This window comes from Vombatus ursinus, unplaced genomic scaffold (genome assembly GCF_900497805.2).
Source record: "Vombatus ursinus unplaced genomic scaffold, bare-nosed wombat genome assembly UNPS02014946.1, whole genome shotgun sequence".
Classification (NCBI taxonomy): domain Eukaryota; kingdom Metazoa; phylum Chordata; class Mammalia; order Diprotodontia; family Vombatidae; genus Vombatus; species Vombatus ursinus.
In genome coordinates, this window is record NW_020954724.1 from 1,353,747 (window position 1) to 1,370,259 (window position 16,513).

Genomic DNA, 16,513 nt, shown 5'->3' on the forward strand with positions numbered 1-16,513 from the left:
CCACAATGGGGATCTTATAGAAGGAATTCTTAGTTGGACTAGATGATTTCTGATGCCCCTTCTAACTATAAGATTCTGATTCTGCTGTCAAATTGTTCCTTCAACTACTGCTCTCATCATCAATGTTACTAATTAGAATTGCAGATTTATAACAAAAAGGAACCTTAGAGAAAACTCAGTTCCACATTCTCATTTGGATGATAAGGAAACTGAGGCCCTAAGATGTTAAGTGATTTTCTCAGTATCACGCAAGAAATATAAATAGTAGAGCCATGATTCAAACCCAGGTCCTCTGACTGCAAATCTAGCACTCTTTCCATTGTACTGAAAGTTTCAAAGGAAAAAGTATAGTGAGAAAGAAGGCCCAGGACTGAATATTAGGAGATGACTGACAAAAGAATTCCATACTGCACTAAAGATAAAGCCAAATTTGGGTATTGACACTAAGTCTATCACCAACTTGGTGAGCCCATGAGAGGAGATGACCACCATGATGCATAAGAAGGATCAAATCAACCCAAGTCAGAAAATGGAGAGAGGAAAGAAGAGATGGAAGGAGGGAGGAGAGGAAGGAAGGAAGAAAAAAAAGAAGGAAGGAAGGAAGGAAGGAAGGTACGAAGGAAGGTAGGAAGGAAAGAAGGAAGAAAGGAAGGAAGAAAAGAAGGAAGGAAGGTAGGAAGGAAGGGAGGGAATGAAGGGGGAAGGATGGAAGGAAGGATGAAAAGAGAGGAAGAAAAGAAGAAAAGAAGGAAGGTTGAAAGGGAAGGAAGGAATTAGTGGTTAACAAGGCAAAGGAATATGAAATTCTAAAGGAGAAAAAATAATAAATACACATTCCATTTGACTAGAGAAATTTGAGGAACTTGGATTCAGAGAATAAAAGTCATATAATTTGAGTTCTAATATGAGCATTTTAAGCTTCATTTTCTTAATCTATAAAATGGAAATAATGATAGCTGAATGGTCAATCTCACAGGATTCTTGTGAGAATCAAATGATATCATGTACATGAAAGTGCTTTGCAAGCTATAAAAACTATGAAAACTCAAATACTCAAATGGATTTCTGATCTCATCATTTTGGATGTGTCCTCCAATGATGCAAATTGGAACCTTTCCACACTTGCCCATCCTTTGTGATTCTTTTCCATATCCTCCCATAAATTTATACAAGGGGTCCACCCAATGTACTGAAGGCCTTCCTTGCTTTTTCCTGACATGGAAAGGAGACCAGTGGAGCATTCTGGCTATCTACCTATGATACCTCACTCTCACCACATGATAACCCCTCTTATTTTTCCCTTATACATTTCCATGAGATGAGAGGAAGTATTGTAAGACAGACAGAGTCAGCCTCCTAGTCAAGAATAACCAGCATTCAAGTCCTGCTGTATGACCTTGGACAAGTCACTTAGCCTCTCCACTGTTCCAGGCAATTCTCTAAAACTATGTATCACAGAAAATATGCTGATTTTCATTGGTAGAGAGAGTTTCCTGACTGGGAATTCTATTCATTAATGAAACCAGAAGCCAAGGCCTACATTTCCCTGATGACTTTATTACCCTTTGCCCTTACCCTCACTTATACCCTTAACTCTTCCATGGCATCTTCTGTGCATGAGAATACTGCTCCCACTGAACTCCCAGAAGTGCCATTTCTACCCCATACTCAGTATTATTGTGGATTAGTACATGTCCCTGAGGGAAATAGAAAAATAAGGGAACTCTCAGCAAGAGGCTGTTTTTCAACCATTGCCCACCTTCACATTGGACGCCCAAGTCTGACAGGCATTCAGGTTCCATAATGACTTTTTTGTCAGGTGGGAAGTGGAAAAAGACAATCTCTTTGTCCCTGTATGGACACTGTTAAATAAGTATGCTAGCTCATTTCCCCTTCACAGCATAGAGAATTGAGCTGAATAATAGTAATAGTTATGCAGTGCCTTCCCTCTCAAATAGTATAATTGACAAACCCCACAACCAGTACAGTAGTTATCTTCTGTTAAATCTCAAAATCTTACTAAGTAGACCTCTGCCATCAAACACCTTGCCATTGCCCCCCACTATCCCTGATTTCTTGGGCCTCCAGTTGACAGTGGCACCTTACCACCACCATCTTCCATCCCAACCCACTCTACTTCTATAGTGATCTCAAGGATTCAGGGAATCAAGAGTAGGTCCTCTTCACAAATGGTAGTTGATCTCTGGCTTATACAATATAAACAGCACTTAAACTTGACCTTATGTTTAATTGTGTTTTCAGCCAAAACCTGAACTGTGTTGCAAGATTGTGAAGTAAACATGTAGACACTACTTCAACATTGTACAATTTTTCTGTCCTTAGTGACTTTGCTTTCAAGAAATGAAGACATAATCTCTTGTATTCTCTCCCCATAAAGGGATGTCATTTAGACTCTTTGCAATGCTGAATAACTGCCACATATTAAACCTAAAAGAAAGGTTAATAATTTTGCCCTTCATTTACAAATGAGGAAAGTTAGACAGGTTTTCAAATCAACCCAACAAACATTTATTAAGAATATTCTTAGGTGCGAGGCACAGTTCTTGCCTTGATATTCTGTTTATGATTTCTTGAGGAAAGTTTTCAAAAGTACATACAGAGAATGGATCTTCATTGCACTGCTGGTTCTATATTCTGTATCTCTCATTAGGGCATTAACTAGAAAGAGAGTGATGTTGAGAGGGAGGACAGTTGTCCTGGGCAGCTATAGGAATAAGCTGGGGATAGGCAGAGGTGGAAGTGGGAGAATGTCTACCTCAAACACATATTTTGAAAATGCATGAATGTAAGTGGGAGGTTATTGATACTGTCATCCTATGCACACTCCAGGAATCATTTGTGTGATCCATTAAGTCACCATCCTCAAATGCCACACGTGCGCGCACACGCACGCATGCGCACACACACACACACACACACACACACTCTGCTTCATCAGACATTGACCCAAAACAAAAGCAAACAAACAAAAGAAATCCTAAGCTCCTAAAGAAACAATATATAACTGCCATTCTTAACAAGAATAAAAGGTTACTGATAAGAGAAATAGTATATGCATACTATTTGTGGTGTGTGTGTGTGTATGTGCTGCAGGATAGCCTGAAGAACATTTCAGATGACTTACAGTTCAAAACTAGTCCTAGCTGATTTATGGTCCTTTTGCTGTTTCTCTGAATTCTCTTTCTAAAATGAAAAATGATCATCAATAGTAACTACATTACCAACTAATAGATTACTATTGAATTTTTGGTACAATTCAGTTACCTACTTCTCTGAAGAGTAATCTATAGAATCTTGGTGAAGAAAACCTTCTAATTAAAAATCCAAATGCCATCCAGTAACATATCACAATAAAAGTCTAGACCTCCAAATCCCCATTTTCCCCCCAAATAGTCACTGTTATTTAACATCAGAGGCAGTATGGTACAATAGAATGAGTTCTGCATTTGGTGTCACAGGGCCACAATTCAAATCCTTCCTCTGTCACTTAATAGCTCTGTGATCTTGGACAAGTGACTTAACTCAATGAGGATTCAGCTTTGTCATCTATAAAATGAGGGGGTTGGGTTTGTTAACCACTAGTCAAAACCTAGGAACCTATGATCCTATGACCCATGTCTTGTTATTTTTACTGTAATTATTGCATTTGACTCATTTAAAATAAAATTGTTTGTTTGTTATAGAAACTAGCCAAGAAGATAAATGCATCAACCAATCAATATATAGAATTGTGTTTTGATCACCACTACCACCTCCACCCCCAGAAAAAGAGGCAGTTTGGTAAAATGGATATGGTGTTGGGTTCGAATATCACTCTGATACTAACAGAAAGACCTGGGCAAGTCTCTTAGCCTCTCTGATCCTTAGGCAACTCTAAGACTGGAGATTTCCAAATTTATAAAACCACAGATTCTTGATATTTATAACAAAATAAGTCAATTGTGGGCATGCCTGGTGAATTTTTTGCCCTGGGTGGCAAAAGGATAATCTCAAAGAAAAATCACTAAAAATTGAGCAGTTGAATTCACTTAAGCATTCATTTAAAAACCATTTTTGCTGAGATAATTTCACATTGTAATACTCTGTTTTTAATTACTATAAATCTAATGGAAAAATGCAGAAATTCTAATGTCTTGGAACTTTTTTGTTTTCATAGCAACAAAAGGAGGAATAAATAAAGTATTCCCTTTTGTTGCTTCTAAGATAAGTGGATCCTAAATACCTATATAATTATACTTGTTTGCTATCAGCATTTCAATTCTCTTCTCTGTCTTAGAATGTACATTCTTAGATAAAAGCCATGAGCTTTTAATGATCTTTTGTGCAAATCGGCCATGCACTGTGCTTACTGGGCATTTAGTGAACCTGATTTTCCAAGTATGTGAACTATAATAACATATTTTGTCCAGAATGTTAGTACTCTTTATCTACTCTATAAAGTCTGGTGAAACGTGAGCAATTTAGATGAGTTAGAAATATTTCTGCTGCCCAATTGGAAATACCTGTCATTTATGTAGTACTACTAGCCATCTCCCCTAAGCACTCTTTTCCTTGCAGCATACCCCTGACCTATTTTCACAATAACTTCATGATGATTTTTTTTTATTCCAGACGTTTTTAAGAAACTCATCAGGCTGTGAAGCAAGAGATGATGAATATAGGACAGAATTTACTACAGGCTTGCAACGTATCGATTTATTCACAGGACAATTCAAGCAAGTTCTTTTAACATCGATATCTACCTTTATCAAAGGAGACCTCACTATTGCAAACCTTGGAACATCAGATGGTCGATTTATGCAGGTAGATACTATCTTGGCAGTAACCTTCACTATTTTGTCCAGTGGTGTCTTGTGTGTTTTTTACAGTATAATGTTTATAAGAAAGTATACTATATAGTGAGAAACCACAGTGCTTATTAATGAAGATAGGACCACAGATTGAGGAGAAGCAATTAAGGATGATCCCAATTTTTTACTAATTTGCTATTTTTTATTTGCATATGCTTTGGTTTTAATTTTCCTTTTTTGTTTTGGGGTCTCTTTTTACATTCACAATTTCCACTACAGGAATGGAAAATAACGTGAAACAATTAAAGCATTTCCAAGCAACATTTCCTATTTTAGGGGAAGCAGTGGATCAAAGGAAAGCTATTGTGTGAACTGTGTGTCTCCATGAACAGAAACATTCACATCATTGAATAAAACTGGCTGGAGCTGGGAAGGGACATTATCATCAAAATCCCATTGTAACAGCAAGTGTCTACTGAGTCTGCAAAACAGTAAAGTCAGATACAACCAAAAGGAGTAGGATCACATAATGCTTGTTGAATGAGTTAATGAGTTGATGAATGAATGAACACACACATAAAGTTCTGATTTTAGTAAGAAAGCTTTTAATGCTTATCAAGTATTCGATAGAAGGAAAATGCACATTTCAGGCTTGAATAAAGGTACTGCATCTCCCCAACATGAAAATCACATTTTGCAGAATTTAATAAACACTTAAGTTATATCAGTTTTACTCCTAGAATAGTAATTTGGTTAGTGCTTCCAACCATGTGCTCATTAGTAGATGCTCGACTAATGTAGAATGAAAATGGAGTTTCTATGGAGATGCTGGCTATCTACAAATAATGGAAAGTGTATAAAAGGACATGTTTATTTTCAAGTATCATAGAAATCTGCTGTGTTATTAAAAAGGAGAAAATATAATCTAGTATATAACTAATATCCTAATCAAACTCTGAGGATGATTTCCAAGGGACCAAAAGGTTAAAATAATATTTGCCTTTGGATTTTTTTTTTATCTGTACATTCTATCCACACTTTCAAACAAAAAATTATTTCCAGGACATTTTCTCAGTGTTGTTGTAGCAGCAGTATTGCTGGAACCTGTTGCTACACTTTTTAAAACTGTTCATTGGAGACCCATGGGCATTTTGAAGATGGTGGAAATTTTTTTAAATGTTGTAAAACCTATGAGGAAAATGTTCTCTCACTCTAAAGGGATCATACATATGGTGTTATCTTAAACAGTTCCCTGTGGTCTCATCTTCTTGCATTGCTTCTCAGTTAATGATGTTTCTCTTCCCATTCACTGCCCCTCTGAGTCCACATTCTTATTTATTCTCCTAATGCCTTGTCACTGTTTAGCTTTGTCCTTTACTCCTTTTAATTGCTTTCTTTATCTTTAGATTTAGTCTGCTTCCACTTTTTCTCTAAAGTGTCTAACTATTCCCTAGTCAGTTCAAATTCTATATTAATAGTTGTAATAAGGTTAACATAGGTCTATTACTGTTCAAATTTTTTAAATTCCCTACTTGGGCTCTTGAAGGATTTTATAATCACAGTAGAAATCTCATTGTAAAGCACCTTGACGTTGCCAGATGAGGTTATACTTTGTCCCATGCATATGCAGATGTATTTTGCACCCTTTCTCTATAATGAAGAAGCAAGGTGGCACAGTGGATAGAGAATTAGGCCACAAATTAGAAAGATCTAAGTTCAAATCTGGCCAAGTGACCCTCGGCAAGTCATGTAACCTCTGTCTGCCTCAGTCTCCTCTTCTGCAAAATGGCTAATAACTTTAAAAATAATGATATTCATTATCATTCATCTGTAAAAAATAATAATAGCACCTTCCTCCCAAAATTGTCATGAGGATAAAATGAGATAATATTTAAAAAGTGATTTGCAAACCTTAAAATAATATATAAATGCTAGCTATTATTTTTATAACAGCATTCTTAAGACAATAGTGCCATCCTTGTTCCCCAGCAACAAACAGGATTATAAAAGAATTTGCTGCACTAAACTCCTATACTGTGGAGCCTAGCCAAAAGCTTGAAGGTAAAAATGTGCAGGTACCAATCTTGTGAAAAGCATTGCACTTAAAAAACAAAAACAACAACAACAACAAAAACTCATCCTTCTTCTCTGGTGACATGCAATGGGCTTTCATTAAATGACCCACAAAGGATTTATTTCTCTGACACTAATCTAAGTGAGTGCAATGCAGTTGTGTTTTATTCAAACAAACTTAAAACTTTTTTAAATGATAAAACAAGAACCAGAATCCCTGAAATCCAGCAGTTTGTTTACAGCAAATAATGGGAGGATGGACAAGTAGCAAGGAGAATCCTTGTGAGCGTTTCATCTTAATCCATGAGAGCAGTTACTACCTATCAAAGAATGGTAAATATTTTGACTGTGCAAAAGTGTTTTAAATCGGTGAAAGACCTTGAGTAACTTGCAGCTCATATTTTAGTAAATACTATGGAGTTTCTATTACAAAATAGAATGGTAATAATTTTTTTTTCAAAGACAGCTGCCATGCATAAAAAGGAATAGAAAAATTGTTTTACTTCCTTCCTAGGCTAAAGCCTGATGGCAAAGTTGATTTGCCATTTTTTTCCCCAGAAAGTTTGCAGCTGTTTCTGCCCTTCCTATTGTACTTGTTTTCAGTGTGTGGCTGGGAACACAAGTTTGAGCTCCAGCTGTTGGGTGCAAAGTGAATCAGGTATTTCACAGTGGTTATTTGATTAGAAAGAATTATATTGTTTAACTAATAGTGCTGGGCTTGTGAGAGAGAAGATACTTCTTGACATATTCCTGATTTTTAAGCATAACTCATCAAAAAATTGTTTACTCATACGTGCCAGATGAATTTTCTCATGCACATTATCAGACCAAGGACTTTTTTTTTTAAGTATAGGTTTTGAAGGTTACATACTAATATGTAAACCTATTTAGGTTTATAGAAACATGATATCTTAGTGTCAGAAAAGACTATAGAACTACATAAAATATAGCAAAACATTTGGGATCATAGACCTAAAAGGGATCTCAGAGTCTAACATATTGTAGATGAAGAAACTGAGGCCCAAGTGACTTGCCCAAGATCACACAGGTAGTAAGCAATAGAGTTAGGATTTGAATGCAGGGCTTTTTATGCCAGAATAAATGGTTTTTCTTCTATATCACACTGCCTCTCTTAGATCTATATATATATAGATCTAAGAGAGGCAGTGTGATATATATGTACACACATATATATGTACATACATATATACACACACACACATATATATATCCATGTGTATGTACATATACACATATATATAACATTTCACACTTCCAAAAAATGACAATTTTGACAAGTTGAAAAAAAATTCTGTGTAGAAAATAACAAGACTCTGGAACATTAACTCAGTGATTTCTAAATGGAAAAGGAAGAAAATCTGTTTAAGCAAATTAGAGTATTGGTCAAAGGATATGCCTCTGTCTCTCCTATACATGTTACTGGTCTTGTGTGAATCACCATCCTAATCCAAAAATGATGCTTGCTCATATTTTCTATAACACTTTCATCAAGTCCTTATTTTCTGTATTTCTTAACACAAATCTGTGCTGATGAAATTGTTGACAATGTCACCATTATGATTAGAATGAGGACAAGAGTATAGTGATTCAATCACCTAGGTACTGAATGTAAGGGGGAGATAATCATGACACCATCCATCACTGCCTCTTGCCTATTGCTGATGCCATTAGATTCCTCTCTACTACTTTTTTTCCCTCCTTCACTCCCCTTTGTTGCTATATCACTCCTGGACATTGCTATCATATATCATTCCCCCCATGTTGCTTATTCTTTCCAGTTGCCTCTGCTAGATTGTACTGAAATCTATTGGTAAATGAGGATCATCTGAAAAAGTCACCCTGGTCATTGCTTAAAAGATTATGTTAGTTATCATTGAACACAAAAATAATTATTTTCAGTATGAAGAATCAATTCACTTATTGACCTTCTATTTTCAAAATCCATCGGCTCCTACACCAGCATCACTATACCATGTATTATTGTTTGGAATTACTCTTGTTATTTAGTTTACAGATACAGATTATCAATTCATCATGAAGTGAAGAAAATTTGTGTCAGGAAAAGAGAAACATCCTAATTAAACTTCAGTTCTGACATTTGCCTTTCTTTGGGGAAGGCTAATTTACACATCTCCTTTATAGATATTAACTAAAACAAAAATTTCTCTTGGATTAATGTTTAAATCATTATAAGTTATTCATTAGAAGGATAAACATAGATAAAACATCTATTAAGTGCTTACTATGTGCCAGGCACTGGTGACACAGGTATAAGTAAATGAGACAGTCCCTATACTCAAGGAACTTACATTCTAATGAAGGGAAAAACATATAGAGGAGAGCTGGGAAGGGGAAGGAGAAAGACATATGGGGAGCATAGTATGGAAGTGACAGTGACAGTGAAGACCTAGTTCCAGGCAGGATATGATGGAAGTTTACCTATCAGAGCCCTGTGTCCCAGGGGCAGAGTCCAAGGTCCCAGAGGAGGGAAGATTAGGATGATGGCTGGAGTATATTAGGTATTAAATCACTAAAGTGATTGTTTCCCCAATGTGCTTGCTTAGAATAAATTGCATATGTGAGTCCTGAAACTTGAACTGAGAAGTAGCAATCTCCAACTTGGGAACAAGTTGTGCCTCAGAGTTCCCTTGTAAGTTGAATGAGTTTAGAACACACTTTTCTACTGAAACCATGTTGTACATCAGAGGTATCAGTGTCCACAGAACACATTGCTGCTATAGTACTTCCAACCTCAGCCCAGATTAAAATGTAATCAGGAATATTTAACAAAATAAATAAAAATACAATAGAGCATAGATAATGCTAATGTGTGGTTTTCTAAGTCAATATATGGTCCAAAGGGTCCTTTATGTATGATTTAATAGTCTGTTTCTATTTGAGTTTGACACCACTGTTGTATATGATAGTTCATTTCTTAGATCAGCCTACACAAACTAACTTAACCCACAAACTACATTACTGTTCCTATGGAACCTAACTATGATCTTTAACAATCTTTCTATGAGAAGCTGGGCTCTGGTTTCCAGTTTGGGATATAGTAGTGCCTGCTACTTGTCAGGCACTGTGCTAAGCATTTTACATTTATCTCATTTGATCCTCAAAACTACCTTGAGAGATAGGTGCTATTATTATCCCCATTTGACAGTTAAAGAAACTAAGCCAAACAGGGGTTAAGTCATTTGCCTGGAGTCACACAACTAGTAACTGTCTGAGGCTGATTTTGTCAATTTGATCAAGTCTTCCGGACTACAGTCCTAGTGTTCTATATATTCAACCACATAGCTTATTCTGAGAATGGGAACCTAGAAGACTGGAAGGGTAGTGGTACCCTCAACAGAAATAATTAGTTATTTGTCATTAACTTGTGTAATCTGCCACCTTATCTCTATTCTTCTTTGTCCTGTGATGGTTTCCCAATACTTTCTCTTTTTTCTTCCCATGTCCCTAGGAATTGACCTCTCTCCCCTATTACTGCCATCACTGGTTGACCAGAGTTCTCTCTTTTCCTGGTCTACTGCACCATAGAACATGGTTCATGGTTTCTCCGTGACAGAAGGCAAATAGCCATTTTTGAAGGTTTTTTACTGCTAACAATGGGGAAAGAAAGAGAGATTAAAAATTAAAGAGATTTTTACAAGGTTGCAAAAAATTTTGAGCAGTTGCTACAGAGTCCCTTCTGATAAGAAAGAAAAAAGTCTCCTTCTATTCCCCTTGCTTCCTATTTCCCTCCTCTCGTACGACATGCATCTTTGTTTTTCTTAACTCACTTAGACCCTGTAAGAAAAGACAAAGTGCACACAGGCAGTGCTGGTAAGTCTTTGGGTAAATATTAATGAAATAAGATTAATCTGCATTTCATAGGTAAGCCAAAGCTTATCTCAAGGTCTTCCTTCTTCACCAAGGACAGCTGTCTGGGGCAGTTCATCAGTATAACCAGTCTGGGAGTTCTAAAGTGAGGAGCAAGATGTGCATGGGTTGGGACGGGGACAGGGAGGAATGGAGAACTTTGGAGAGATGAGATAGGGAGCTAGGATATTCCCAGAGATGTTCCCCACATCATAAAGTTTGTCTAGCAGTGGGTAGGAGAGAGGTGCTACCATGGATGCAAAGAGGGGGAAGGAGTTAATCTCTTCCTTTCTCCTCCCTCTTCCCTCTGGTCATTGCTCATCCTGCCATCAGATAACAACACTGAACCAGTTCTAGACTAGTAATGACTAAGGTAAGAATCGGTTACCATAGAAATCTGTCGCATCAATAATAATACCTTACATTTACATAGCCCTTAGAATTGTGTAAAGTGCTTTCCCCATATTAGCTCTCTGAGATAGCTAGTACCAGTATTATTGGCCTCATTTCATAAGGGTTAGGTAATTTGGCTATGATCACAGGACCTAGCAAGGACCTGTGACACAAGTCAGACCCACGGCCCCCGATTCTGAGTACAGAACTCTGTTCACAGAACCACAGTGCTAGAAGATGTGTAGGTTGACAGGAAGGAAGGTAATCAGCAGTGAGGAGTTATGGTTATCTGCCTAGAGCTACCCTTTGTATATAATCTTTGTAAGTCAAGGACTTCACAATGATATTTTGGGTGTTGTGTTTACCAACCAGAAATCTCAGTCAAGGACATTTTTTGAAATGAATGACTTAAATGTTAAGTTTTCACAGGCAAATTCACAATCATATAAATTGTATCTGTTGCATTTTTAAATGCTACATGTATACCTAGAGGTGTAAAATTCCAAAGATGTATAATAAAACTTTTCCTTCCACTACCCCATTTTTGGTGGCAGCAATGGGATTTTTTTTATTAAAGTATGTACCACACTTTTTAGTGTTATTTTCAGATAAATTTAACTTTGTTAGTTTAAAATCTAAAATGTGTTTACAGAATGGTTCATAAAAATAGTTCGTGGTTGTTTCATCACATCTGGACTTCCCTGCTTTAGCACGCTATGCACTTGTGAAGACATAGCAATAGCAATTAAAAAGAGGAATATGGAAAAAGCATCTGGCCTTGACAACATCGATGCAAAAGAAAGTAACAATGCATGTGACTCAATTTCAAAAATTCTTGGAACAATTTTCAAGATCTCTCAAAGAGAGGAAGAGTATGAAAGAATAGATAAGATAGTGGACAATGTTGTTATTTTCCAAAGGGGGAGACTGAGAAGACATAAACAATTACTAGCACCTCTCTGGACTTTCTCATCTCTACGAAATTGGATGAGAATGGTAATGTAACAAGAAGCAACTTGATGAAAACATGAGGAGACAGATGGGCTTTCATAAACAATTCTCAACAGGAGACTCAGTCATTACTGATCAAGAGGTATAAGGAATCTAAGACTCCATTGGGTCTATTATTTGTTTACCATGAGAAAGAATTGGTCATGGAAGAGCAAAATGCAGCCTTAAAGACTCTTACCAAACTAATTGTCTTCCCTAGATGTCTTAAGATTACACAAATTTCCATGACAAACACAATTATTTACTAATGATCCTCTGGGTATCTGAATAAAGCAAGGCAGGCATCTGACAAGGAGGCATGCTTCCTAAAGGTGTTCATTATTAATATAACTACTATTACTATTAATAATAATGGTATTTATGTAGCACTTTAAGGTTTGCAAAGCACTTTACAAATATTATCTCAATTAATCCTCACAACAACACTAGAAGATAGATGCTATTATTGTTCCCATTTTACACATGAGGAGACTAAGGTTAAGTGACTTGCCCAGGGTCACACAGCTAATGTCCGAAGCTGAATTTGAATTCAAATCTTTCTGCCTCTGGTTCCAGTGCTCTTTCCACTGCACCACCCAGATGCTTTGGAGGATATCCTGCACAAAGGCCAGATAGAAAAGGATTGTTGACAGAGATGTACCACTTAACCAATGGCATAATCATGAGACTATACACTGAGACCCAGAACACCAGCCAGTTTCTTTCAAGGGCTGCAGAACATTAATGACTTGAAGCACAGTGTCTGGCACATAATATGTACATAATAAATGCTAATTAACTGATTGGATCAATCAGAGGAAGAGTAAGCAAGGCCAGAGTTTCTGCCATGATAAGACTTTGCCCTTTGCAGGAGGAATATGTTAGGAAGAACACCTGTCCTGAGAGTGATTCCAACTCAAATGCAATAGATCACTCAGAGCCTGAGGGTTCAAATAAACAATCTATGAAATATCAAAATACCCTCAGGTAAAAGCAGTCTCTGAGATGGTTCAAAGACTGCCCAAGAAGGTAAGGGGGGCTGGCAAGGAGATGAAAAGCAATGAGCACCGCAAGTTCTCTGTGTCCCAAGAACCACTGTCAGAGTCTTAGATTTGACTTTATATCTTTCTTGCCCCAAAGGGTTCCTGTCCCAGCCAACCTGGAGGCAAAGTTAACTCAAACTGTCTCGGGTCTGCTTCATAACCTCTTTACACAACAATCCCAACTGGTATTAGGCAAAAATGGAAGGTGAGGCCCACAACAAAACCAGACAGCATTATTTGCTCTGAAGTCTTTCCAAATTTTACTCTACAGTGTTTGAAAGTAACCTACCCACATCAAATCCTAATTACTCTTCTTCCTTCATAATTCATTCATTCTATAAATATTTGTCTACTTCTTAGAATATCCAAGGCATTATACTAGAATTATCTACCCTGTGGGGGATAAAAAAATTAATATGATATGTTTTTTACTTCAAAGATTTTATAATAAAGAGCAATGGTTCTCAAACTTTTTGTTCTCAGGACCACTTTATATTCTTAAAAGGTATTGAGGATCTCCCCCAAAGAGCTTTTGTTTATATGGGTTATATCTACTGATATTTAACATTTTAGAAATTAAAATATCATAATTTTATTATGAAAATACTTTTTACCTCAAGGACCCACTAGAAGAGTCTCAGTCAGGGATTCCTGGACTATACTTTGAGAACCAGTTATAATAAGTAATTCAATAAATTTCAGTAGCTATAATAACCATAATTGAAATTATTACCTTTATACCTTGCGTCAGAGTAATTTGCAGCGTTTTGAATTGGCTGTCAGTAAAACTATTCCCATTTTTTAATAAAATCTTTGATTTACCTTTTTTCAAATGTATGAAAAATAATATGAGATGCAGTGTGGTATAGTGGAGAGGAGCTGGCATTAGTAGCTAGACTTTGGTTTAGGTCCTGCGTCTGATACATCCTGTCTAGTTGGACCATTGACCAGATCACTTATCCTCTCAGTGATGCACACAACTCCCTTAAGATTATAATTTGCAGATGACCTGTATTGGTAGAGAAAATTCTTCACCATAAGCTCCCTATTCCATGAAATCACAGGTCTGTTTAAAAAGAGAAGAAAAAATATAGTGAGATTTTCAGAACTAATTTAGTTTTATCTTGGCCACTTGATAAGGAGAATCAGACAAAATTAATAAATTTTACATAAAATTCATAAAAGTTTTAAATAACTTTTATTATTATTTCTTTTTAAATAATTCAGATATTACTTTTTTATTTATTTCAATACTATTTCCATATATAACTTCATATAAAATCATTCCTCTAACTTAGGTCTTTGAAATCAATTGTGAGAAATAAATACCAGGTAGCCATGGAGCACCTCATTTAAATTTTATTCATCATCTTTTTAAAATGTCCACAATCTAAGATTTTTATATTTCAGGGATGTAAGAGGGATGGCAGACATGTTTATTCTGATTTTTTCCCCAAGCTTAACATTCTGTCCTAATTTAAACAGTCAAAATTATACCGACAGCCCAGACATCCTCCCCCCAAAATAGTTCATTTTTATAAAGCTGACGAAAAAATGGGAATGTTAAGACCTGAAGTCTATGTATCAGCTGTCAGCACATACAAGCTTCAATCAATTGCCAGCTTTCTACTTCAAGTACACTGGTGCTGTTAGGCATCATAAAAAATGAATTTGGAGGCTAGGCCCAGACTTCTGTTCCTTTCTATTCCATCTCTATTACAACTAAAATGAACCCCCCAATTTCTGGCGAACACCCAGACACTGCTTCAGGGTTTTGAGAGGGTTAATATTATTACTCAATGAGAAGGAATTCTGGCAATAAGTGAAAGTAGGGAATTAAGGATAGAAAAGCATTCTTTGCATTTCAGAAGGATGGGTATTCTTGAGGAAACATGGATAATGATCAACTAAAAAGGTATTTGCAGCTGTGGTATTACCTCTACTCATAATTCCAAACATTCATCAAGCTTTTTCACATGGCTTTTCTTGGCCTTCTGTTGTTTGTCCCACTCTATACAACAAACAAAACTCATCTGAGGCTCATTAAAGGCATAGAGCTTTGTTTAATTGCTAGCTACTTAACAATTTCCTTAGAGCGTTTCCTTCTATGCCTTTGAAAACTATTTAGGTGGGCCAGCCCTTTACCTGCTGAGACTTTCCCTTAAAGGCAAAAAGATTTAGCCAAAATTGCTGAAAAGAGACTGGGAAGTTTATTTCATTCACCTCATTCTTATTTACCCCATTTCCTTTCCGAGCAATGTCTACATAAATATCATCAAAATCAAAAGTTGAATCTTGGCTATGGGCTCAAAGTCTTTGTGTAGTGAATTTTTTAAGATACAAAAATAAATCAGATAACCAGCCTTCACAAGATGATGCTAATTAAATCCTAGAAATGGGAACTCTTTTTAATTTTAGAAAAAGGAGAGGTTTTTTTTTTATTTTTTGGTTTGGTTTTGGATTTTTTTACAGGAAAGTAACACTAAATGAGTTAGACAGAGATAGTGACCCAGGAATCCAGAAAGAGAGATTATTTCAGTCATAGGAAACAATGTTAGAGAAAACACAAGGGTAGGATAAGGGAAAGGGGTGCTTAAGGAGGAACTACTTTACATAGTGCTAGAAGAATCAAAAGCCAGAATTAAGGTTGCCAGGAAAAATATCAACAATCTCAGATATGCAGATGATACCACTCTGGTGGCAGAAAGTGAAGAAGGATGTGGGAAAATTAGAATACTAATGCATTGTTGGTGGAGTTGTGAACTGATCCAACCATTCTGGGGAGCAATTTAGAACTGTGCCCAAAGGGCTATAAACATGTGCATACTCTTTGACCCAACAATACCACTTCTAGGTCTGTATCCTAAAGAGATCATACATAAGGGAAAAGGACCCACATATACAAAAACATTTATAGCAGCTCTTTTTGTGGTGGCAAAAAATTGGAAATTGAGGAGATGCCCATCAGTTGGAGAATGGCTAAACAAGTTGTGGTATATGAATGTAATGGAATACTGCTGTGCTATAAGAAAAGATGAACAGGCAGAAAGACTAATATGAACTGATGCTGAGTGAAGTGAGCAGAACCAGGAGAACATTGTACACAGTAACAGCCACATTGTGTGATTACTAACGTTGATAGACTTATCTCTTCCTAACAAAGCAAGGATCTAAGACAACTCCAAAAGACTCATGATGGAAAATGCTGACCATATCCAGAAAAAGAACTATGGAGTCTGAATGCAAATTGAAGCATATTATTTTCTCCCTCTCTCTCTCTCTCTCTCTCTCTCTCTCTCTCTCTCTCTCTCTCTC

At 36.5% G+C, this 16,513-nt stretch overlaps 1 protein-coding gene across 1 annotated transcript in view; it reads left to right on the forward strand.

Annotated features, from left to right (window-relative positions):
* Positions 1-16,513, forward strand: part of MET (MET proto-oncogene, receptor tyrosine kinase) — a 153,691-nt gene that overhangs the window by 69,436 nt on the left and 67,742 nt on the right. Inside the window, exon 3 of the mRNA XM_027845025.1 lies at positions 4,633-4,824. Coding sequence (XP_027700826.1) covers positions 4,633-4,824 — 192 coding nt within the window. The remainder of the gene's footprint in view (positions 1-4,632; positions 4,825-16,513) is intronic.